The sequence below is a fragment of the Carettochelys insculpta genome, chromosome 3 (assembly GCF_033958435.1).
Source record: "Carettochelys insculpta isolate YL-2023 chromosome 3, ASM3395843v1, whole genome shotgun sequence".
NCBI classification, from domain to species: Eukaryota; Metazoa; Chordata; order Testudines; family Carettochelyidae; genus Carettochelys; species Carettochelys insculpta.
Window position 1 is genome coordinate 149,303,311 of NC_134139.1, and position 26,205 is coordinate 149,329,515.

The 26,205-nt window shown below is 45.3% G+C and overlaps 1 protein-coding gene across 3 annotated transcripts in view; it reads right to left on the reverse strand.

Moving 5' to 3' along the window:
• Positions 1-25,693, reverse strand: part of HMGN3 (high mobility group nucleosomal binding domain 3) — a 40,224-nt gene extending 14,531 nt beyond the window's left edge. The window contains exon 1 of one of the 3 annotated variants that reach the window (XM_074991000.1): positions 25,513-25,692. In XM_074991000.1, coding sequence (XP_074847101.1) covers positions 25,513-25,527 — 15 coding nt within the window. In that variant the 5' untranslated portion in view covers positions 25,528-25,692. Of the gene's footprint in view, positions 1-25,512 lie in introns of all 3 variants that reach the window. The other 2 variants (XM_074990998.1, XM_074990997.1) reach the window with 2 other exon arrangements.
• Positions 25,694-26,205: the final 512 nt, after the last annotated feature.

The following is a 26,205-nucleotide window of genomic DNA, read 5'->3' on the forward strand; positions in this document are numbered from 1 at the left end:
TGCCCTCCTGCAGCTTTCAGTACAGGCTGCTGTTTCTGAAAATGCGTGCATCATGCACCTTTTGAGACCACCCCACACTTATGTCTGCAAGAATTGGAATCTGAGTCCCATCAATTGCCCCTCCACAGTTAGGGAGCCCCATTTCTGCAAAGCCAGCCACAATCTCCTCCAATCCCCCGAGTCACAATCCAGAGCAGTAAAATGCAACTGATTGCCCTTGCACGCCTGCAGCAGCACTGTCCCAACAGTAGACTTCCCCACTCCAAACTGATTGGCAACCAAGCAGTAGCAACCAGGGGTAGCCAGCTTCCACAGAGGAGTGGCAACACACTTCTCCACAGAGAACAGCAGCTCTCATTTGGGTGCCCTTGAAGTGCAATTCTTGTGCCAACTCAGCACAGAGCACAAATAAGGTGGTTTTATGCATCCTAAAGTTCTGTAGCCACTGATCATCACCCCACACCTGCAGGAGAATGCTGCCCCACCACTCTGTGCCGGTCCAGAAGTAATGGCCCACAGCGCACAGGCGCTGTGACACGTCTGGACACATCTGGTGCTGTCTGAGACCATTCAACATGAGGTGGCTCTGGATCTCCTCTGCCTCTTCTTCTTCTGACTCTGTCCACTTGGACAGAAAGTACAGTGTTAAGGCCATTGCACTGCATGTTAACCACACCACCTGCTGCGCCACATCCCAGATCTGCGACTGCTCCACCACTAAATCTTGTTGGAATGCAGCATCCATGACTGCTGCCTGCAGGGCCCTGGCAAACTGGGCTGGCTCTGGGAGTTTAAAATGGCATGCAAAGGAACTGGAAACTGTGGGGTAGAAGGTGGGAGGGGGGGATCCAGGAAGAGAAGGGGCTGAAGAGACAATTTCCTCATTTCCAGGAGACCTTCTGCTTCCTGTTGACTTTCCACAATGCATACAGGGGGAACAACATGCCAGGCATGGACGCATACATGCCTAAAATGCACTGCTATTTTTTCAAAACTGGACTCTTGTGAATGCTCCTTTTTGAAATGCTGTGGCTAAGTGAACTGTATATTCGGCATTACTTATTTAGATGTTAAAATGTCGAAATAAGGACAATAAACCCTCAATTTAACAGACTAATGGGGGAAGGGGTGTCCGTTAATGCCGGAAGTCTGTTATATCTGAATGGTTATTCTGTATGACGATGCACTGACCTTCCCAGCCCATCACTCACTCCTGTCCTCTGCCCCCCCATTCTTCCCCTCACACCTCCATCTCCCTCTCCCAATTACCAGGAGAGGAGCTGAATGCCAGCCTGGCTCCTTCCACTTCCTGCAGCTCTCAGCGCTGTGGCTCCTCCAGTCCCTGGCTCCAAGCCACTCGCGCAAAAGTACAGCGTAACTGTCCTCAGTCTGCCAGCGGGCAGCAGCCTCCAGCACCAAGGCTGCGTCTACACGTGCACGCTACTTCGAAGTAGCGGCAGTAACTTCGAAGTAGCGCCCGTCACGTCTACACGTGTTGGGCGCTATTTCGAAGTTGAAATCGACGTTAGGCGGCAAGACGTCGAAGTCGCTAACCCCATGAGCGGATGGGAATAGCGCCCTACTTCGACGTTCAACATCGAAGTAGGGACGTGTAGACAATCCGCGTCCCGCAACATCGAAATAGCGGGGTCCTCCATGGCGGCCATCAGCTGGGGGGTTGAGAGATACTCTCTCTCCAGCCCTTGCGGGGCTCTGTGGTCACCGTGGGCAGCAGCCCTTAGCCCAGGGCTTCTGGCTGCTGCTGCTGCAGCTGGGGGTCCGTGCTGCATATACAGGGTCTGCAACTAGTTGTTGGCTCTGTGTATCTTGCACTGTTTAATGAAAGTGTGTCTGGGAGGGGCCCTTTAAGGGAGCGACTTGCTGTTGAGTCCGCCCCGTGACCCTGTCTGCAGCTGTGCCTGGCTCCCTTATTTCGATGTGTGCTACTTTGGCGTGTAGACGTTCCCTCGCTGTGCCTATTTCGATGTTGGGCTGCACGTGTAGACGTAGCCCAAGAGTGCTGCTCAGCACCCCTGCAAGCACTGGTGGCGGGGCGCCAACATGCTCCATGCACACTGGGCTGGGGCAGGAGAACTCCTGCGCCCCACTGCAGCCCTCCCCCCTTCCCCCCCGGCTCATCTGGCCCTGACAGCCCCAGCCATTCTGGCAGCTCCTCCAGCCCCAGTGGTGGCTCTGGTGAGTCTCTGACATATATTTAAGGGGGTGGGGACTAGCAGACAGCATCTGTTATTTCCAAAGTCTGTTATATCAGGGTCCATTAAACCGAGGGTTTACTGTAATGTAAAAAAAACCTGCAGTGTAGACATACCCTCAGTGTCATAATCCCCACCCACACCCAAAGACTCGCCAAAGCAACACAAGCTCAGAATACCAGGCATTCCAAATATGGTTAGCCAGGCAGAAAAAGACAATCTTCGTGCAGCTTTACCTGCACAAGTGGAGGTGAACTAGTGGAGAGAAGAGAGGTTGGGGAATAAGTAGACCCAACAAGAGTATAATTTCCAGTGAACTATGTGACATGAGCAGCAGTCCTCTGTGTGGACATCCCAAGATTCACATGACTTCCCCATCATTACAGGCTTGAAGGATCTTGCTCTGATCCCTTCTCCATAGAGCTAATACCTTTTGAATTCCCATTGTGATGTCATACCATCTAAAGATTTCAAAATAGTTGAGTTTACTAAAAAACTAAGTCTCTTAGATTTTTTGCCATGAGGTATTAGCTTTGGGCCCCTAGTACTTAAAATATGCTGTCTCCTACAAGTTGCTGTATATCCTAGTCACATCTGTCTTGCTTACACTGTAAACCCCGCTGTTCAACCACTATACTGTGATAGTGAACTAGCCACACTATTCTGAAAACATATGTACTGTTCAAGTCAACAAGCAACACTCAGCCAGACAAATAGCCAGATGTGGCTAGTGACTAGTGTGCTGGACACCACGGCTCTAAACTCTTCAGACAAGACATGTTTGCACTGCAAGCCTTGTATAGCACCATTCATGATTTTATATACCTCTATCATATCGCCCCTCAGTCTCCTCTTTTCTAGACTGAAAAATCCCAGTCTCTCTAGCCTCTCCTCATATGGGACCCGTTCCAAACCCTGAATCATTTTAGTTGCCCTTTTCTGACTGCACACAGTCAACCTGTGGAACTCCTTACCAGAGGACGCTGTGAAGGCCAGGAGTCTAACAGAGTTTAAAAAAGAGCTCGATAAATATTTGGAGGTTAGGTCCATAGATGGCTATTAGCAAGGGGTAAGGTATGGTGCCTAGCCTTTTGTCGAAGGCGGGAGATGAATGGCAGGAGACAAATCGCTTGATCACTGTCTTCGGTTCACCTCCTCTGGGGCACCTGGCATTGGCTACTGTCAGCAGACAGGATACTGGGCTGGATGGACCTTTGGTCTGACCCAGTATAGCCGTTCTTACGTTCACCAAGCCTACTGTCAGCACGAAATGATTCAAAAGGCAGTGAGTCCTCCAACCTAGATATGCTTTCTAACTGCACAGCAGTTCTTCAGTTTACTGCTGCCACCACTGTTACAGTAGCATCTACAACACATTGTGTGAAGTGCTGTACAAACACACAAAAAAAGGTTCTCCCTCTGGGACAATCATGAAGAACAATGTGACAGACAACGGGCTATTACAAAAACCACTACCACACACTGAGAAGACTATGATGAGCGTCAGCCTTGCCAACCCAGCAAGAGTTATACTTTCAACAGTGTAACTAAATGGTAAATTTCAGGCTCAGTAGACTACAGACAGGTATTGTACCTTAAGTGCCACTGAAGATTTGGCATCTGGATTATCAGTCTTATGAGAGAACAGTTTTGTAAATTAAGCAGCACTTAAACTCTAGTTGATCAATTAGATCCACATACTTTACGTCTCTGAGTTAACCAGAATGGTTGTACACACACTCCCTGTACCCATCAGTGATGAGGAAGAGCTTTTTAAGGAGAGACAGGTTAATAAAAACAGCATATTATGAAGCAAAGCTCATTTACTTGTATGTGCTTAGATTTTTTATTTTCATCCATTTTGGAGAATGAGCCGCGACCCCATCGTTAATCTCACTCATAGACATGAGTACAATGCTATGGCATTTGGGCTGCCAACGCTGCAAGGAAATCATGAACTGGGACAAAGGTGGCTAAAGCTTGTACTTGAAAAAAAAACCTCTAATTTTACTAATTAAAATGCTGAAATATAAACAGAATGTGCCTTAAGTAAAACCATGCAGCATTATCAAGGTTACCATTTATCTGTCAGTCAGCAATCAGTGTAGCTGGACAAAGACAGTTATCGTATCCTAGCACTGCAACTTCTGCACAGATATTAATGTTTACAAGTAGCGTATTAAAAAGCTAACACAGAAAGATAAGATATAGTAAAACTGATTAAACATCTTATAAAGGATGTTGAAACTAACTTATGCCAAATACCAAAGGCCGGTGTGATCAGAAATTATAGGTTCATACCTACATGAATTTAAAAAGCACATGCGGATTTCACCCTACCTACTACATTAGAAATTAGAGAAAGAGGCCCATCAGGACATTTAGTCAAAACCTGTTACAAAATTTGCCTGTTACTCTGGGTACACTCATTTATTTGGGGTTACGGGTGGGGGGAAGGTGAATAATTGTACCAACATGCTGCCTGTGATACTAGTGCTCCTAAGGAGCTTTACTTCTCCCTTCCGCCAATTCCCTCCCAATAGAGCTATTCTGCCTAACCCTGGGTACACAGGATTAAGTTCTTTCTACCCTGGACTCAGGTGAACATACAGACACACAGGCAGAGCTTGTGTGAGATGACCAGTTAAACAGCACTTACAAGCTGACACCTTACATATCCCTGTACTCAGTGAGTGAGGGTTGCACGCCAGTGCCAAACTGTGGCCCTTATGTGCCCTTAGACTCAGTGGATGGGTTAAACAGCACCTTAAGCTGCCACCCTGTTACGCAACCCCAGGTCAGCACCCCCTTCCCAAACCTCAACTTCACAGCACAATCATTCTATACGTAACCCACTTGATGGGCACACCTCACAGGATTTTTGGGCACTACAGGGATCTTTAGCATGCGTTACAAGAAGTGTCATTCCACAGCGAATGGGGAAGCCAACCTCCTTCCCCCACCACCCCCTCATGGAAGAGTGAGCAAAAGAGAAAAAGAGAGGCAACCAGTTTAACAATGAAAAATATTTATTTCTGGGTAGTGAATATACCTGTTACAATATTAAATAAACTGATTACAAATGTTAGGGATAGCAAACCATATAACTGATTACATAAGACAAAGTCAGGAAGGTATGCTTGAGAGAGAGAGAGAGAGAGAGCTTACACTGATCATGGTTCCCAGATGGTGATAGCAGCCAGAGGGTCCAGAGGGCAGGAGACAAGCAGAGCTCCCAGCATGATCAGGCAGGAGATGAGGAAATCTCAATGGAACTGATGTAGAGTTTACAGCAAGACATCAGAACAGTTTCTTGAGCACAGGTAGGTGTTTTTGTAGGGACCAGACAATAGTTCAAGAACAACACTGGATTTGATTATGGATAAATGGAGGCGAGACAATAGGGACTGATCATGCCTGGCTATGGGTGATGTTCCTTGTATGAGCTCACAATGCAATTAAGCAGTTTCAGTATTTTGGATATCAATAGGATCCATTACTAGAATTGTTCTGATGACTAATTTGGGTGTGAGCAGGCCTGGGTTCATTAGCATCCGGAGCAGAGATTTCCCATCAGGCAGTGCGTCTCTGCTTTTTGTATCCCATAGTTCACTGCGATTCTGCTTTGGAAAAGCTGTTCTCCGTTCACTATGCTAATGGAGATGTCTCTCTGTTCTATCTTCAATGCAGATGAGGCTAGGTGTGTTTCCTTAATCCAGTCACCCTTGCTGGTAGGATTTAGTTGTTTCTATCCCTGTCAGTTTCGATGTTTTCTCTTTTGGTTCCAACAACAGCCTGGGGGCATGGAAAACAATTCCTGAAAACAATTCCAGCACCTGAAGAAGTGAGTTAACTCACGAAAGCTCATGCTCTAAACTTTTTCTGTTAGTCTATAAGGTGCCACAGGACCCTTCATTGCTAATTCCTGAATATTACTCCCTGACTCCCCAAGAACACAGGGCTGAGTGGTGGTCATACTCTGGTCCCCCCCAAAAAACACAGATCTGGTATGTAACAAGTCCCCCTGTTGATGGGGTGCTTACACTAAGCAAGTATCCCCATCACATCCTTAGTCCATGGTAGTGAGTCTGGTCTTCAATCCATTGTAACTGCCGCATCAGTCACTGACTCCAGCAAACCAACAGAATCAGATCAATGTCTAGTATAATATGTACACCAATGATCACCACAATGGGGTGAAACATAATATTTAAAAGACCAGTTGAACTGGGGCTCCACCCAAGAAAAGTCTCCCACCAGGAATGATGGCCTGTATTTCCAAATGTAACTGCTAGTCTAGAGATCTCCTGGTTACAGTGATGAATCCCAAGTTTACCCTTCTCTCCCATAGTCTGCAGCTTCTGAAGCTCATTTTGTAAGGAGAGATGAGTCATTAGTCCCTTAATAGCGCTGAGACCCATTCCCAGTGCAATGGGGGAAATCATGTGTAACTCAGGGTAGGTTTTGATATGCTGTAGAGTCCATATAGGCACAGTAAAATTACTCACAACTAACAATTATATTTATATTACAGAAATAGCAATTAATAAAAGGCACCATGGGTTGAATCCAATGTCCATTAATTAATACAATACTACATCTTGTTTTTACATGCACGTTTCACCAATATAGACAATAAAAGGCTCATCTTCCTCGATAACATCAAAGGAACAGTGAGATTTATTTTCCAGTTTTGGGAAGCATTTGTCATGTTCCTCTAATGCTTGGTCTTCACAAACATATCCCAAACTTTCTTTTCTCCTGTACCTTTTTTTTTACCCTATTTACATGATCAGTTTCTTGCCACCTTTTTATCTATTCACCCCAACACTTATGGCTAGTTCCAATTAAGGGGGCACATGCAGGTTCAACGTGGGATATATTCACACCTTCCAAGTGAATCCAAACCTCCTTCAGAGAAGAACAAGGTTGAAGAACCAAATGTTCTTATTGATCCAATTCTAGTGTGTACAAGCCAGACTCAGAATCCTTCTGAAAGTGAAAGACGCCCATAGAATTTGAACCAAACTGTTGGCATGAGTTTGTCACAGCCTGTTCCCTTTAACAGAACTACCCAGTCTGGGGGACCTTGTTGAATCAGGTCATGCCCCGCTACAATCCAGTTCAGTGGTTCCCAGTTTCACCGGACAGTGTAATATTCACGCCACTGGGTGTGATTAGAGACATCCATAGCTCCTCTCTGGGTAATGGAGGTATATGGGTGACAATGATGACATGCAAAGGCATGGTTGGTCCCCAAACTCCTGAAGAAACCAGGACTATTCTGCACCTTTCACCATCTGGAAGACTGTCATTAGTGGTACTGGATGATGGGCATCCCTTTCAAGACCACAACCGCTTACAAAAGAGGTGCCTGGTATGGTCTTGGTTCCATAGCAAAACTTGAGTGACTCTCTGGTGGCAACATGTGAACAATTGGCCATAATTTCCCAGGAGCATCCTGAGAAGTTGCCAATGGCATGGAACTGATAGCTATGGTAAAGGGCCACGGGGTTGCTCCCATTTCCATAGAATCCATGCATGCAGTGCAGTAATGCTACTTCCTGGGCTTCAGCTGGCAAGCACCTCCATAGGTTCACGGGGATCACAGGTCCAGCATAGAGCGTGGGTAGCATCCAACTCCAGATACTTAGGACCAGCAGAGTGCTGGGCAACGGTGGGATGTCATGGCTCTTGTTCAGGATCTGTGAGGCGGCAGAAAAGAGAACAAACTCCACCCCCCCGACCCCCGCCACACACACACACACCAGGAGAATCTGCAAAAAATGTTACTGAGTGAGCATGAAAGGGGTAGTGGGGAGTAGAAGGCAGTTATACAATCCCTTGTAGGCCGGGTGGTTTATTCTTCCACTCTTTGATTTGGGAGCAACTAAACCATTTTCCCCAGAGTTTCCCATTTTTAAACCAAATTGCAAATCCCTTTTGTTTGGCATCTGCAAGCCTCATGCCTCCCTTGACTGGCCACTCATGGTATTTTACAAAGGGGAGGACACAGGTATGCTCCTCTCCATCTATGATTAGCTCATATGCGGCCAGTGAAACTTGTTTACTAGAGTGAAGGTCCACTGAGTATTTGTAATGCCTTTCTCTATTGCAGCTGGGTCCTTGTATTGCCTCTGGGGAGGTAGATCTTTTCCGTCCGTTAAACCTTCAGCATCTATTTTGCCACACTCTGCCTTATTTTTAGTCTATATACTGGGAAATTCTTGCACTTCTGGATGTACCCTAATGGAGGCTAGGATGGCTGTGGGTGCTATTACAGCAGCACAACAATGCACAGCTGAGATCTCTGCAGGCCCCTCTGCTAAACTCCATAACACACCATCAGCTAGAGCTGCAGTCAACGGAAATGTTCAGAGGAAAGGTACCCCTAGGATTCCCTTCATATTTCCCTCATAAGCACAGCATTCTATTTGCCCCTGTAGTCCATCCACGTGCAAGAGAACATCCTGCCAGACAGGAACTTCCTGGATTTCTCCCCCACACGCACTGAGCTGAACCTGTTTAGTGGTGGGTCTCCCTCCCAAGATCCACCAATGACTTGGGATATTTACTGATGTTCCCGTGTCCACTAGCAGCTGGGCTAATGTTCCCCACTGTAGCCCTTACAGTTGGTTTCCCCCACCTGTCACAGTGAAGTCTTGCAATCAGCTGGGGAGGCCCAGGGGACCAGGCACCCATACTGATCAGCTGACTCCCCTGAAAGCCTCCATTCAGAAGAGGAGGTAGGAATCTGGTTGACAGAGAGTGAGTGTTGGGTATTCACTCCTCACTGGGACAGTGGGCCACGGTGGAGCTCCCTGCATTAACTCTGTTCTCCCAAGTAACCTGAGGCAAAGTATTAATTAGAACGCTGAGGGGCTGATCATCATTTTTCCTCATACCTTCCCCTAATTTTACTATCATCATCAACAATCATGGGCTCAGCGCCCGTTGGTGTCTGATGCCTCCCTCACTATTTCCTTCCATCTTTCCCTGTCCAGTGTGGAGGGCTTAGTTTCTGTAGACTAGCTCGGCACCCATCTAGGAGAGCAGCTATCCATTCTCCTAACGTTACCAGCTCCACCCAAATCCTATTCTTAAGGGTCTCCTTGGGTCTGCGCTGCACAGGGCTGTGTGAGGCAGGAGGACTATAACTGGAAGGACAACTGGCAGAGTGGGAACCACTGGTTGCAAATGTAATGGCTTGTGCTGGATCTGGGGCAGTCTTTTTAGTGTTTGTCTTTTGAAGGCACCAGTTCCTCTTAACAAGTCTGCTACCTGTTCGATTTCTCCCACTGATTCATTGCATGTCAGCTGCTGTAGATCCACATCCCCCATGCTCATTTTTGTCTGGGCATTCAACCCTGAACAGGTGTTCTGCACTAATTCGGGACCCTGATACTGGTAAATGATCATTCCATTCTCTTCTACCTGGAGTAGTGAATCAGAGAGAGCTGCCAACATCTTCTTCCAAATTAGGTACGCTTCAGGGGCCTCTCCAAGTTTCTGCTCTTCCACAACATCTAGTTTTTCAAGGGAAGAAGCAGGCAGTAATGTTTTGAGACCACATCATCCATTCCTGGGGTCCAGGGGCACTCTGCTCCCAAGAATCCAGAGCATCTGCATCACAAGGAGAGGCACATAACTGAGCTAATTGGGTTAGGTCCATGCCATCAGCAGAGGGGTACATTTGCCAAACGCAAGCCAGCCATGCCACAGCGGTGTCACAGTTCAGTGGTCCCAGCCTCTCAGCAATAGCCTTGGCTTCACTAGGAGACCATCTTATTACATCTGTGACTAGCTCTGTTGTAGGAAGATCAGCTCTTACAACTATGTGTTTAACCTCCCTTGTGGAAAGAGGGGCAACATTATGTCTCTGTGACCAACTGGGGTTCAATAGGGCCTGGGGTTCAATAGCTGGGAGTATTTTTATTTTTGTGGGGGGTTCCCAATCACAGTCCTCTCTCAACCTTATAGCTGCTACTGCCCCTTTATGGGCACTAAGTTGAGCACGTAATTTATTAATCTCTGCCTCACACTTCTGTGGGTTGCTGCTGCCTTATCTTCCTCTGCTAGGAAGTGAGCTGCTGCTCGAGCTTCTTCTGACAACATTTTAGGGTGGGACAGTTTTTCTCTACACTGTTTTGCAACCCTGCTGGCTTTGTCCCTCTCCTCTTGTGTATTTCTAAGTAAAGTTGCCATTTTAAGATTTTCTGCTATCAATTCACATCCATCAGTCTCACACTTGTTCAAATGCTGTTGTAACTGCTTTTTCTGCAGCTCCAGTTCCTGCCTTCGCTTTACCATTTCAACCGTGTCCGGACATGCATAAAACAATACCTATGCAGCAGCTGCATCCTTTGCATTGCCTCGTGGCTTAATGGTTGTGCAATATTGTTCAAAGCTCAAACTTGCTTCAAGCAGGGGATCCTTGCAAGCACCCTCTTTCCCGGGAAGCATTTCCCCTTCTTCATTGCCCATCTCTCTAACCTGTTGGCTTTCTCCTGCCTTAAACGAGCAACCAAAGTGGTTTTCTCAGACATCTCTAATGCCCTTATTTCACCAGTGATCTTTACCTGTCGTCACAAAATAGCTCTAAAACACTTTCAGGGTACAATGTTTAATTTCCTATTGCACAGTCCTACAGTAATTCAAAGCACAATTCGTAACCTTTACAACGTTAACTCCTAACTGCAAAGTTCTACAATAATTCCAAACTCAATTTGTAACTTTTACAACATTAATTCCTAGTGGCACAGTTCAGCAATAATTCCAAGCTCAGTTCAGAACTTTACCAAATATTCTATGGAAATGAGAGCAGGAGCTCACTTAAATAACTGAAGAAAAAAACTGGCTCAGGTTTGTGCCTCAGTCTCCCCACTCTGCAGCAACTACTCAACTAGTACCCCGTAATCAAGATCACCTTCTGCCAAACCCAGGGTCCATGTGATTAAGTTCTTCCCACCCTGGACTCAGGTGAACACACACACACACACACACACACACACACACACACACACACACAGCTTTTGTTAGAGGACTGGTTAAACAGCACTCACAAGATGACACCTTATATGTCCCTGTACTCAGTAGGTGGGGGTTGCACAGCAGTGCCAAGCTGTGGCCCTTATGTGCCCTTGGACTCAGTGGCTGGGTTAAACAGCACCATCAGCAGCCACTCTCCTATGCTGCCCCAGTTCAGCACCCCCTCCCTAATCCCCATTTTCACACCACAATTGTTCTATTAGTAACCCACTGATGGGCAAACCCCACAGGATTTTTTGAGCACTACAGGGATCTTTAGCATACGTACAAGAAGAGTTGGTGCAGAGTGAATGGGCAAGCCAAAACAAACCCCTACTAGTACATGGATTACCCACTGAAGTATTTCCTCTTGTGGTTTGTCTAGTCACATTTCAAAGTGTTCCATGCAATAAGAACGTGCTCCAGACATCATTCTGGCACAGCATTTTAAGTGCTGTCTCTGAGTTATACACCATTATTTGCCTGCTTCACGATATGGTGCCTCCGTTTTTCCTCCTCACCAACCCATTTTTCCCTTCACCAAAAACCAACCAACACATAACACACTTGCAACAAAACTCAGCCACTAGCAAAAAAGACACATAATTCCATATGCCTACTTCAGAATTATTGCTTTTTAGATTTTTTTTCTTCCCTTTGAATATGTGTTTCAGAATGTTTCACCTTACATGTATTACCTTGAGCTAAAACTCAGACCAAGTCCACTGCTAGTGTAGCTAAATTTAAATCTGTTACAGTAGGTTGACTTTGGCTCACCATATTGTTTCACCATCCAGATTTAGGCATTTCTCCATTGCCACAATTGCTCTGTAATTTACAAAGTGGTACTAAATTAACGAGATGTTTACTTCCCATTTCAGATTAATGAAGACATTCAATATCTTGTTATTTAAACACCAACCAGCTCCTCTGACACCTTTCTAGAAACCGTTGCAGGCCTCTCTCTTGCCCTCAGGGCAATATCTTTATTCATAATAATTGGTTCATAGCCAAGCCAATCTGAATTATGCAAGTAAAAGACACTATCAAATACTTTATTGAAAGCCAGACACGTCTACGGTATTTCTTTAATCCACAAAGGACCCACCCTGAAAAACCTTTACACAGGGTCAAGAACAACAAGAAGACCATCTGACGAAGCAGGTCTTTGCCCACGAAACCTTATGCTCCAAAATATCTGTTAGTCTATAAGGTGCTACAGGACTTCGTGTTGTTCTCGAATATACAGACTAACACGGCTACCTCTCTGATGTTTATACAGGTTGAACCTCTCTAGTCCAGTACCCTGTGGACCTGACCAGTGCCAAAGAAGAGAATTTGCCAGACCACAGGAAGTCAGTATTGTCTAGCAGTATTACCAAAACTGCCACAGCTCACTGGGCTCTTTGGGCTTGTCTATATTAAGTGGAACATTGACCCACAAAATCACTCTCTCTGGGGTCGACAGTTGACCCCTATACTCCACCTATCACGTGGAGCAAGGGAGGTCCACACCAGATTACAGAGGCTAGGTGTTTACTAGGGAAATAAATTGATTCGGATACATCAATTCTAGCTATGCAAATGTTGTAGCTAGAACTGCCTATCTGAAATCAACGTATTTTGCTAGTATAGACTTAGTCTTAGATATTTAGGGGCAAATTAGAGCTAAATAACAGCACAGAACACTCAGAGTCAGGACTGGTGGCTGTAAACAAGCTTATGGGCCCACAGAAAATTTGGCCACACGCATGATAAGTAGTCATCTGGCCACCTAAAATCATGCTGGATTACAGATGTTGCAGAATGAGAGAGATGGACAAGAGAGATTCCGCCTGTGTACATACCATCAACTTCATACATGAGAACAATTCCACTGAATTCATATTTGAAGTACACAAAGTTAGTCATGTGCTAATAGGTTGGCAGAATCACAGACTACTTTTTTTAAATTCTCACCCAAAAAACCCAAGGAGAAAACAAGTTTTTTATGGCACATCCTTTTTCAATTAATTTCTTTACCCAGCATATTCCATAAAACTGTATTTACAGATTATACAACATTTCAACATTAATTCTTAGGAGATTCTGGAGCTTTTGCTGTACTGTTTCCATACCTCCTGGGCCTTTTCAAAGAGTATTTACAAACCTGCTAAAACTTCATAATATAATAACTCCCTCCATCTCATAGGCAATTATCCTTTGCCAGTTATCTCATCAATTAGAAGCTACAGAATTACCTACATAAAGCACATATAGTCTTCACTGTAAAAGAAATGCTTCTGAAATATTTCATTTTAAAATAAACCTGTAACATTTTGATCTTCCGAAATTATACATAATGAAGTACAATGCAAGACTTAGAAATCATGAACTAATTTAAAATTCTGAAAATATCCATTAGAAGAGGAATATATCATTTTCTAATCCTTTACAGAGATAATGTCAGCATCATGATGTGAGGAAAGGAAAGGATGAGTATACTTAACATTCTAATATGAAACAGATAAAAATATTCTTTTATCACCTATGAAAGACCTGTGTGTGCATGTATAAACAAACACACAAAACATATGGGAAAGAGAAGAGGTACATATCATGATTATAATGAAATTTCATGAAGTCAGAAAACAAGAAAAGTCTAATTCTTTATTATATCTAGTAGTTTAATGTTTGTAACATATATCTACTATATATGCTTCATACTCTTCCAGAACATTGTGTGTTTCTTCCTCTTTAATAAAATGAACATTGATGTAAATATTTCCACAAATCAGAAAATGAAAAGTGTGCAACTATTTTCTTTTAAATTTTTCCCCCAAGGATATATTTAAATCTGCTTTTACTATATATAAATATCCTGTAATTCCCACTTCAAAACAAAAATCTAGATGTTTGGCCAGCATAACTAACCCACATAAGCACTTAATGAGGCATTTTGCAAACTCTGAATTGTAACTCAGGCTGTTCATCTGACAGTGCTATACAATTCTGAGTGGAACAATCAACCTATGTTTTTATCTTTATAAGAATATATTAATTATTATTATTATACCACACACACACAGAGAAAGTTTCTCTCATTTTAATCACTCTAAAATAATTTCTTTACTCTGTAGTAGTAGGCATCCTTCAGTCTGCATAGACTATGGATCGCACCCTTTAAAGTTTCAATTGAGGACTTCGTTTACAGCGTCTATTGTGACTATAAAGACCCACACGAGAGTGACAGTCCTTGCTGCATCTCTTGCAGATGTGGTGGGTGTCTGGCAAGTCCTTATTGTGCTTTCTGTGCGCTCGCTTCTCCTCTGCTAGCTGTCTGATCTTCAACTCGCCCTTCTGAAGGCCCTTGTGTAACCCCTGCCTCCATCTGCTGCGGTTGTCTGCTAGATCTTCCGAGTTGTCCAGCTCGATGTCTACCTCTCTGAGGTCTCTCTTGCAGACATCTTTGTAACGCAATTGGGGGCATCCGGGAGGTCTTTTGCCAGAGGCTAGCTCACCATACAGGATGTCTTTTGGAATCCTTCCATAGTTCATCCTGTGGACGTGGCCAAGCCAGCGGAGTCGACGCTGCCTGAGGAGGGTGTGTATGGTTGGGATTCCAGCTTGCTCGAGGACGGCAGTGTTGGTCACTCTGTCCTTCCATCATATTCCAAGGATGTGCCTGAGGCAGCGCAAGTGGAAGACGTTCAGCCTCTTTTCCTGGCGGGCATACAGGGTCCAAGTCTCGCTGCCATAAAGGAGGGTGCTGAGGATGCAGGCTCTGTAGATTTGCATTTTGGTGTGAGTGTACAGCTTGTTGTTATTCCACACTCTCTTGCTGAGTCTGGACAGAGTTGCGGACGCTTTTCCGATCCTCCTATTTAGCTCAGTGTCCAACGACAGGGTGTCAGTGATGGTGGACCCGAGGTAAACGAACTCATGGACAACCTCTAACATATAGTTGTCAATGCTGATTGATGGGGATTCAGCAACATCCTGACCGAGTACGTTCGTCTTCCTTAGGCTGATGGTAAGCCCAAAGTCCTTGCACGCTTTGGAGAACCGATCCAGCAGTTTTTGAAGCTGGTCTTCTGTGTGAGACACTACAGCAGCATCGTCTGCGAACAGCATGTCTCTGATGAGGACTTCCCGCACCTTAGACTTAGCTTTCAGCCTTGCAAGGTTAAACAGTTTCCCATCAGATCTTGTGTGCAGCAATAAGCCCTCTGTTGAAGATCCAAAGGCATGCTTCGGGAGGAGTGCGAAGAAGATCCCAAACAATGTCGGAGCAAGCACGCATCCTTGTTTGACGCCGCTCCTGATTCTGAAAGCATCCGATAATGCACTGTCATATTGGATGGTTCCTCTCATGTTTTCATGGAACGACTGGATCATCTTGAGTAACCATGGAGGACAGCCTATCTTGTGGAGCAGTTTGAACAGACCATCCCTGCTGACCAAGTCAAAAGCCTTGGTCAAGTCGATGAAGGCTATGTAGAGTGGCTTTCTCTGCTCCCTGCACTTCTCCTGCAGCTGCCTTAGAGAGAAGACCATGTCAACGGTAGACCTCTCTGCGCGGAATCCGCACTGCGATTCGCGGTACACCCTCTCAGCAATCTTCTGGAGTCTGCCAAGCATGACGTGAGCGAACAGTTTACCAGTGACGCTTAGGAGGGAGATTCCACGGTAGTTGTTGCAGTCACTTCTGTCTCCTTTGTTCTTATACAACGTTACAATGTTAGCGTCACGCATATCCTGTGGAACCTCACCCTCTTTCCAGCATAGGCACAATAGCTCATGCAGGGGTTCCAGGAGTGTGTCTGCGGCACATTTGATTACCTCTGGTGGTATACCATCCTGACCAGGGGCCTTTCCTGCTGCAATGCTGTCGATGGCTGTCTTCAGTTCATCCACAGTCGGCTCTTGGTCCAGTTCGTCCATTACTGGTAGGAGCTCGACGGCATCGAGGGCTGTGTCAACCACAACGTTCTTGCGTGAGTACAGCTCGGAGTAGTGCTCAACCCAGCGCTCCATCTGTTTGGCTTTGTCAGCGATGACTTCACCAGATTTGGATTTCAGAGGTGCCATCTTGTTCTGGGTGGGTCCTAATACCTTCTTCATACCCTCGTACATTCCTCTGAGATTACCAAAGTCGGCACAGGTCTGAATGCTGCTGCATAGCTGGAGCCAGTGGTTGTTGGCACAGCGCCTGGCTGTCTGCTGTACTGTTCTTCTGGCCTCTCTAAGTGCTTGCTCGGTACTCTGGCTCAGTGAGCGTTTGTACTCCAGGAGTGCAGCACGCTTCTTTTCAATGACTGGAATCATCTCATCGGAGTTAGCTTCAAACCAGTCATTCGTGTTTCTAGCTCTTCTTCCAAACACCGACAAGGCTGTGTTGTAAACTGTATCCCTCAGATGTTGCCATTTGGATGTCGCATCAACGCCCCCAGGGCCGCTGCACAGATTTTGCTGGAGGGTCTCTCTGAACTTTTCAGCTTTCTCCGAGTTTGCGGTCTTTCTGGCGTCAATGTGGGGCCTTCCAGCAGGTTTAGAGTGGTACAGCTTCTTGGGTCTCAGCTTGAGCTTGGAGCAAACTAGCGAGTGATCTGTATCACAGTCAGCACTATGATAGCTGCATGTCAGAAGGACGTTTTTGAGGTTATTACGCCTAGTGATGACCACATCTAGTTGATGCCAGTGCTTCGAGCGTGGGTGTCTCCACAACACTCTGTGCTGTGGCTTCGTTTGGAAGAAGGTATTTGTGATGCACAGATTGTGGTACGTGCACAGTTCAAGGAGACGCTGTCCACTGTCATTCATTTTTCCCACACCGAAGTGTCCTAAGCAGGAGGCTGCCTTTGACGGTGGGAGGGATCCTCGCATCTCACTGGACAGTCACCGCCCGCCTCAAGCTGGGCAGACCCCAGCCAATAGGGTACTGTCCCACCACAGTTCACCTGCCTCACTGGGTGCGTGAGGCTAAGGTTCCTGAACCTGACAAGTGACTGAAATTTGGGCACCAGGCAAACCAATAAGAAAAATCAACAAGAAATGAGAAACGTCAACAATTCAAGCTTGCTTGCTGGAATGTGCGGACCATGCTGACCAGCTTGACTGAAGATCTTCAGGCCATCAGTGACACCCGAAAGACCACTGTCATCAACGAGGAACTGAAGAGGCTCAGAGTTGATATCGCTGCACTGCAAGAGACGCGACTCGCAGATTCGGGATCTCTAAAGGAAAAGGACTACACCTTCTTCTGACATGGTAAAGCCCAAGAAGAACCCAGAGAGCATGGTGTTGGCTTTGCTGTCAGAAACACCCTTCTACAAATGGTGGATTTAGTGATGGGCGGATCAGAAAGACTTCTTCGGATCACGCTTCAAACTTGCGCCGGTCCTGTCCACCTGATCAGCGCTTATGCCCCAACCCTGTACGCCACACCAGAAGTAAAAGACAAGTTCTACGACGTGCTTAGTGCTGCTGTAGCGCAAATACCTGCATGCATGAAATTCTTTACTCTACAGAATGAAGAATGTAGAAAGCAGTTCTGTCTAATTTCTAATCCAACCAAAGCTTGTTGCTCAGGTTTCTATTATCTTCTCATTTTCAGGTTTGGTGTATAAAATTAAGAGCCAATTCCACATTTAGGCATCTAAAAGCAGCCAGTTTTCAGGGATACAAAGCAGCTATGGGAGAAATTAGACATACTGAGCACCCAAAATTAACAGCTCACTTGTATGAATAATTTTAGGACCTCACATTTAAAAATGTGAACCAAGATACTAGTGAATACTTAATATTTGCTCTTTTGCTTTACTATCATTGAAGAGTTACACAGCAATGTCAAAAGAGAATTCTGGAATTATAGTAGAACCAAGATAGTTCTTTTACATCAAAGTTTTCAAAAACAGGCTCTGGTTCTGAAAATTGAGTCATACAGAAAGACCTAGACAGATATAGTTCCAGCAATTAAGCTTAAACTCCTAAATCCATATTTAACTATTTAAATAGAAGTGGCCTGATTTTCAGAGCCACCTTCACATCCACGAAGGTGGAAGAGCTTCTCTGACAATCGTTTTTATGAAAATAATATACTCTGGCAAATACAGAAGGTTGCTTTCAGCGATGGAAAGACACAAAAAAGAATATAAAACCCAGAGTATATATGGTTGTGACCAAAAAGCAAATATACAGTGTTAACAGATGTTCTTCTCTGAACAGAAGTTTAAAAAAATATTAAATGGTTACAGCTGCTCAATACCAGTATTGTACCAGGCTGCCATGACTCTGAAAAGACTTCAGATACTAGCTCTGGGTTCCCACTAATGATTCAGACATGTGGCTAAGTGAAAAGAGCTGTTTACTAGAGCTGGCAGAAAGGGGACAATTGCAAAACACCCTGGTTATGGCTACACTAGTGAGTTTTGCCGGCAAAACTGGTGGAACATCCGCACACAAACGGCATTCTGTTGACACTTCCGCCCACAACCTTCTGCCTCTCCCAGTTGAGGAAGAGTGCCTTTTATCAACAGGGTCTGCCAATAAAAAAGCAGTGTGGCCGCTCTGGCAGGGGCTTCTCTCAAGATACAGGGCATCCAGGACAACGAGCAGCCCTGTTTTCTGTGTTTCCAGGTACCCATTTTGTCGACAGAGTGGACAGGCAGTCCGGCCACTCTGTCGACAGAGTGTAGCACTCTTCCAAGTGGCTTTTGTGTGTGGCCAAACTCTGTTGACAGAAGTTTTGTCAGGAAATCTCTTCCAACAATGACGTCTGTCAACAAATCACTGTAGTGTAACCATAGCCCCTATGTACAGTGACTTAAACAGATTACTATGTGTACCCTTAAGGGGATCAGATGGCACTCCACTGTGAACTAGGGTTCCTCAGACCTACTGCCTAGGGTTCTCTCTCCAATCCAGTCTATGCTGCAGAGAAATAGAGTTTGCAGGTTTCCAGCCCACAATGAGTTAGCCATCTCTCTCCTTGGGACCTATTTGCAGTAGTTCCCTGCTGAGTCTCAGCCTCTGCCTCACAGCCTGTACCCAGACCTGAACCTGACTGCCATGTCTAGTAGTCACAGTTTGTTCACACAGTTCCTGGCTACTAACGTAGTTAACTCTGCAGGTGGCGCTCCATTAGTTATCCCTGCATTCAGCTTCCCCGTTACTCGCAGTTTGTCATAGGGCTACTGCTTCCCCTCAGAACAAAATTACCTCCCAAGGCAGGGTGGTTCTCTAGAGCTTCCACACCCTCCCAACCAGGGGAAGAAGTCACTCTTGAATGCCAACCCTGGAATGTAGGTGAGGGTGCGGAGGGAGCTGAAGGGACTGGTAGATTCTCAGTTGCTTGCTCCCTTTTGGAAACGGTACATCCTCACTTCTAGCATGAATCCACACAGAAGCCCTGGTGCCAGTGGGTTCTCTTTACTGTCAGGTTCCCCCTTAGCTCGTAGGAGGCGGGGGGAAGGGATGGGAGTCACTCATGGATAACCGCAGTCTTTCCGTGGTCCATCATGACACAGAGAATCAACCTGCCCTAGCTACAGCTCAGTGAATACACACATCAAGTTTGCAAAGATACCAAGCTAGGAGGACTTGCAAGTGCTTTGGAGGCAGTGTTCCCAGCAAGCTGAGCACTTGAGTGGCCACACAGGAAGAGATTCATGTACTGCCCAGTCGATTAGCAGAGTGCCCACAGCCACCAGCATGTATTTCCATAGGAGGTGCATATCCACACATGCCTTGATGGACATAAAATTTATTCTGCACTTGGATAGAAAATATATGGAGGATAGGATAAAAATTCCAAATGATCTGAACAAATTGAAGAAATGCAGTCCGCAGTAAACAGGATGAAATTCATCATCATCAATCATGGGCTCAGTGCCTGTTGATGTCCAATGATTCCCACACTATTTCCTTCCATCTTTCCCTGTCCAATGCAGAGTGACTTAGTTTCTATATACTAGCTCCACACCAAGATGAAATTCTATAAGGACAAATGCAAAGAACTCCACTTAGGTAGAAGTGATCAACTGCACATGTACAAAATGGGAAGTGACCACCTATGAAGGATACTGTAGAAAGGGATCAGGGAGGTAATAGTAGATCACCAGCTGACTATCAATGGCAACAGAGTAACACTGCTGCAAGCAAAGCAAACATCCTTCTGAGATATATTAGAAAAAGTCTGTAAGCAAGGAACAACAAGCAATTCTATTTTATTCCATGCTGAGAAGACATCAATTGCAGTATTGTGTCCAGTTACAGACATCCCATTTCAAGAAAGATGTACACTGATAATCAATTAGAATTAGTGGGTGCAAAGAGAAAAGAACTAATAAACTGAATATGGCTGGGTCTACACCAGAGTTTTGTAGACAGAAGGGCCCTTCTGTCGACATAACTTAGGGAGTGTCTGCATGCTTAAAGTAGTCTGTCGACAGAGTCTCGACAAAACTGCATTTTCCTCTACAGTATTAGCCCTCAAACATTTGAGGCATAACAATCTCTGGATAAGTATCAGAGAGGTAGCCATGTTAGTCTGTAGCTTTGAGAACAACAAGAAGTCCTGTGGCACCTTATAGACTAACAGATGCATCTGGTGAAGCGGGTCTTTGCCCACAAAAGCTTATGCTCCAAAGTATCTGTTAGTCTATAAGGTGCCACAGGACTTCTTGTTGTTTTCAGTCTCTGGACAGAGTACTGTCGACAAAAATGCAGTGTAGGCACTTCTGTCAACACAGAGGGCTTCCTGTTGCCAGGCAGCCCTCTTTGCAGAATTGCCATTCTGCTTTCTGGCATCAGAGGACAGTGCAGTCTGGCAGTTCTCTGTTGACAGAACAAGTTGTGTGGAGATGCAATCTGTTGACAGAGATTCTGTCGAGATTACCCTGTTGACAGTAACTTATGAAGAAAGGCTGAAAGAATTGGGCTTGTTTAGTTTGGAAAAAAGAACTTTAAAGGGTGGGGGGACATGATAGCGGTTTTCAGTTATCTAAAAGGGCGTCATAAGGAGGACGGAGAAACCTTGTTCTTTGAGGCCTCTGAGGATAGAACAAGAAGCAATGGGCTTAAACTGCAGCAAGGGAAGTTTAGGATGGACATTAGGAAAAAGTTCCTAACTGTCAGGGTGGTCAAACACTGGAATAAATTGCCTAGGGAGGTTGTGGAATCACCATCTCTGCAGATATTTAAGAACAGGTTAGATAAGTGTCTGTCAGGGATGGTCTAGACAGTACTCGGTCCTGCCATAAGGGCAAGGGGCTGGACACAATGACCTCTCAAGGTCCCTCCTAGTCCTAGTATTCTATGATTCTATGAAAAAATGTTTTCAAAACAGGTTCAAACAGTATTGTGTCATGGGGGCATAAAAAGAACAAAGAGGACCACGCTGGAGTGTAATCCCAGCTAAACCTGAGATCTTTATATTTCTCAGTCTTAAGGCATACTCAGGCCCACAAATACTGTGATTTGATGGTGATCATGTTAAAACCATTACAAAAAAAAACACACACACACACAGGCAACCAGGCTTTTCATATTATTGTTTGAGTTAGTCATGGGGCATATTTTGATTCCTCATTTATTTATGGTTGATGCATAGTCATTTTTAGTGTACCTGTTTAGCTCTAAAAGAATTGCAAACCAGCTTATGCTGTATTTTGAAAGTTAGGTTCAACTAGGGCGGGAGAACAAAAGGCAGGACGAACTCCAGAAAGAGTTCACTGCTACCAATACCACACAAATGCTCTAGTTCATCCCATGCATGTACACTATTCTCTTTGTGAAAGTTACATTCACTTCATTATGTGGTGTTACAACAAGCAATCACACATGTGAAGGTCTGACTGGAAGAGTCCAGCACTCAACCTCTCTTTTTTATTGTTGTATTTGACATCAACTCACAATGTGCTTTCACTTGCCCCTTCCACTCCCAAAACCATGGCCCGTGAGAGTTGAGGATAATAAACTCAAAGTAATCTTCAACCCTTGTTTGCTAATGAAGGGCTTCAGATGCTGACTTCTTGAGTTACACATTGAAGAAAATCTTAAAGGACAAAAGGACCATGACTGGTCAATCAGGTTAGATAAAATCTGTTCTACTTCTGAATTTCCCACACACCCTTTCTGCACAGTTACTAGTTAGTCACATAGCTCCATAGATGTGCAAACTGAAGTACTGATGATCTGCAATTTTTTAAATGAGAGACAGTTATAATTTCTCAGCTAAACCAGTATTTAATCACTTTTTTGTATTTAAATATTTGTTTTTAACTAGAAAGTCTACTTTAGAAAAGGACGTACCAGATAAATTTACTGGCAGTACTACAAGTGCAATCATTTTCTCCTATAGCTATGCCAGTTTAATTCCCACATATGGGCACTAAATGTTGGAATAAAAGTGACTTTATTTCATAATTAGCTATTGCCATGCCAGTCAATTTTCCCATGTGGACAAGTCTACAGTCTCACAACTTCCCATGAGTTTCTGGGCTTTCGAAGACCCAGAATTAACAAACACACCCAGCTTCAAGACAATTCATTCACGCAAAGACTCACAAAGTTAAATGCATTACATTTACTTAATATGCTTATCTTTAATTGCTTCAATTATGGATGTAATTTTAAGACTAAATGTGACAGATCAAAAGAGGAAAAAAACAAGTTCACTTTGTGCTGACTTATTTCTCAAAGACTAAGGGCTTGTCTACCCTTACAGCACTACCCCTGCAACAAGCTAGCACTTAGTGAAGGTGTTACTGATGCCAGTACACACACAGGTACTCTCACTGACATAAGTACTACATCTCCAGTAGCTATGTTGGTGAGAGAAGCTCACCTGTCTCTTAGAGCTATGTACATTGCAAGTTCAGTTGACTTTAACTATGCTGCTCAGGAGAGAAGTGGAATTTCTACATCCCTGAGTGATTTGTTATACTATTTTAGCACAGACGAGAGCAAACTGGAACAATACACACAAAAATATAATAATTCTAAGCCCATTGTTTAGCAACAATGTACTCAATCATAGGTGAAGAGATCTCATTTAATTTTGCATCCCACCAATATCTTTCTGAATGCTTTCAACAGGGCAAGAATGCACAAATGCCAGCGAAGCATGGCAGAGCTCTGCAAGGTTCCTAAGGAATGTGGAGGACTAGCTTCAAAGAGCTTCCTCAAAGCATGTCCTAATCATCACTTATGAAAGCATGGCACTATAAGATAAGATGAATTTTAGACCTGGATAAGAATGTACTGACGAAGTGTGATGAAAAAAATGATACCATATCTTTTAAATGTAAGCCAAGTATTTATTATATGCAGTGCTATTAGTCCCTCAATTTCATAAGAAATATATCAACTCAAGTTTAAAATAAAAATAAAAACTGGCAATACTTCAGTGGCACATTGAATATTTTTACTGTACCCATGATGCATCAAGGAATCTGAAGACAAAAATGGAACTCACAAGTATGTGGAAATGATCATCCAAATAGGTCTCTTATTAAAATAGTTTCCAGATTCAACCATGAAGGGCATTATGGGGAGATCATAAGAAGATATTCTGGACATCTCCAATGCAGTACAATTGCCTCTCCTCAATTGACCTAATTTAATGTTAAAAGACTACAGAGTTTTTTATTATTGTCATTGGTTTGTTGGGTTTTTAGGAAACCACAATATATTAGCGTCTAGTCTCTAATTACACTCCAGTATTAGCTGCAATTTAAAAAAAAACACTCCAGGTCAGGATTTTCAAGGAGGCCTGAGAAAGTTAGCTACCAAACTGGGTAGCTAACTGAAAACACAGCCATAGTATTTAACAGTCTATTGCGGCCATCTGTATTAAATGAGCATTCTCAAAATACTACACATTTCTGCCTGAAGCTGAGGCCCTGGGTGTGTTAAAGAAGCAAAGAGTAATAAATAATATACAAGTTGGTAAACCTTGATATGTCTTACTTCCTGATATAAAAGAAATATAGGAATTCTCATATCAAATGAGACCAGCGTTTCATCTACTTTTGTGTCTTGCCTCCAAAAAATGGCCAGTATCAGATGTCTCTTAAGAAGATGCAAAAAGCCCCGCAAAAGATAATTATGGAGCTTAACATTTAAATTAATAGTATTACAAACAGTGCACAGACAGTATTAGGCAACAACACAAGATCAGTTAACTACTTTTGCCTGGAATATTTCCAGCATAAGGGGCATGGGGGGGCACCGGGGAGGGTAGGAATATGAAGGATCATTTCCCCACCCTCCCGTCAAATATACCAGTGCCTCCATCATGAAGGAAAGGGAGAAAATGTGTAAGAAGGAAAAATACAGTACAGCCTGGGAGGCAAATGAGGGATCCAAGTAAATCCGGGCAGTAGCAGCTCTGCAGAGAGAGCGGAAGGAAAGAAGGAAACACTGAGGCAGGAGGGAGGGGAAGTAGGGAGAGGAATACATTCGTTCAGTAAAAGTCTCAAAGCCCCACAAGGCAGAGGCTCCGCAGCAGCTCCCTCTGCCTCCTCCCCAGCCTGTCTCTGGGGTGCAGCTCTGCTGTGCTGCACAGAGGAGTCTCCCCTGGTGCTGTTTTTAAACTCTCTGCTGTTGTTGATACCATGTGTAAGCAGATCCCCCCTTGCGCTGCACGGGGCCCTGTCTGTGCAGGCTCCAGTCCTGATTGACACAAGAGTTGGTACATACGGGTCTGTCACAGGAGGCAAGGAGAAGGGTGTAGTTTGTTTTAAACATGGCTTTTCTCGCCTTTCCTTTTACCTCGGAGCCATCGGCGGGGCACCACGCGAGGCAGAAAGCAGACTCCGCCGAGGTCAGAATCAGCCAGGACACGGGGGGGGGGTTCCCCACAGATTGATAGGCTACTGCCTGGAGTTTGCAAGCAAGAAACTCCTCCGGGGGAGGTAAAAGCGAAGCAGCAGCTGCTGCATTTTTTTCCGGTGGGGGTTGCGGGGCGGAGGAGGGAGAGAAATCGGAGTTGTGACCGCGAGTTACCAGCGGCGAGGACGGGTGACAGGCGCAGCCCTCAGCCCCAGGGTAGAAGAAGTAAGGCAAGGAGTCAATCAAAAAAAATCTGCCACCGCAGGGGAGGGCGGCAGGGAGAGATTTGCAACAGGCGGTGCAAATGCCCGGACTCGCGAGCGATCAGCGGAGCCTAGAAAAGACCGCCCCGGGCTTGCGGGCAACCTGAAGCGCAGACGATTAACTACGAGCGGGCGCCTTTCCGGATCAAAGGCAACGCGCGACAACACAACCGGGAGGGAGGGAGGCGCGTTACCTTTCTCTTCGGCATAATGTCCCTCCCTGCGGCGAGCAAGCGCCTGCACGAGCGCAGATCCCTCCTCCCGCAGCGGCGGCGGCCGGGCACTCGCTAATCCGCTCCGCTGCCGCGCACGCCCGCTACCGCCGTGACACCCGAGACCCCCAGACCACTGGCGCCCACCGCGACGAGTGAGAGGCGAGCGTGGGGCAGCGCTGCTTTCTGATTGGCTCCCCAATTCTGGAGCCCCCGCCCCCTTCTGGGGGGAAGCGACTAATCAGGGGAAGTCCGTGTGGTTCAGATGCAGGGCACGCCGGGGTGAGGTAGCCCGTGCTGATTGGCTGGCAGCAGGCCCCCCAAGTAACCGCACAGAAGTGGGGCTGCTCGGGGTGCTGGGCTGGGGAGCCAATGGGGAACCGTCGGGTGCTGCTGTCCAGCCTTTGAGAAGGGTTTTTAAGCATTTCACAGCAAGCAGTGCAGCTCTTAGTGTGCCGGGCTAGGTATTTTCTCAGTAACCAATCCCATCAAACGGGCTTACCGCCCCCACCGCTGCTGTGGGGTTGTCAGACCCCTACATAAATGTACATGAAAAGGTTCTCCCTTCCTCCCTCCTCTTTATTCCCCTTCTGTGATGGGCTTCAAATCTGCCCCTCCCTATTTTCCACTTGAGTGCTGCTCTCAGTTCTATCCCACTTCCCTTAGCCTGTTCCT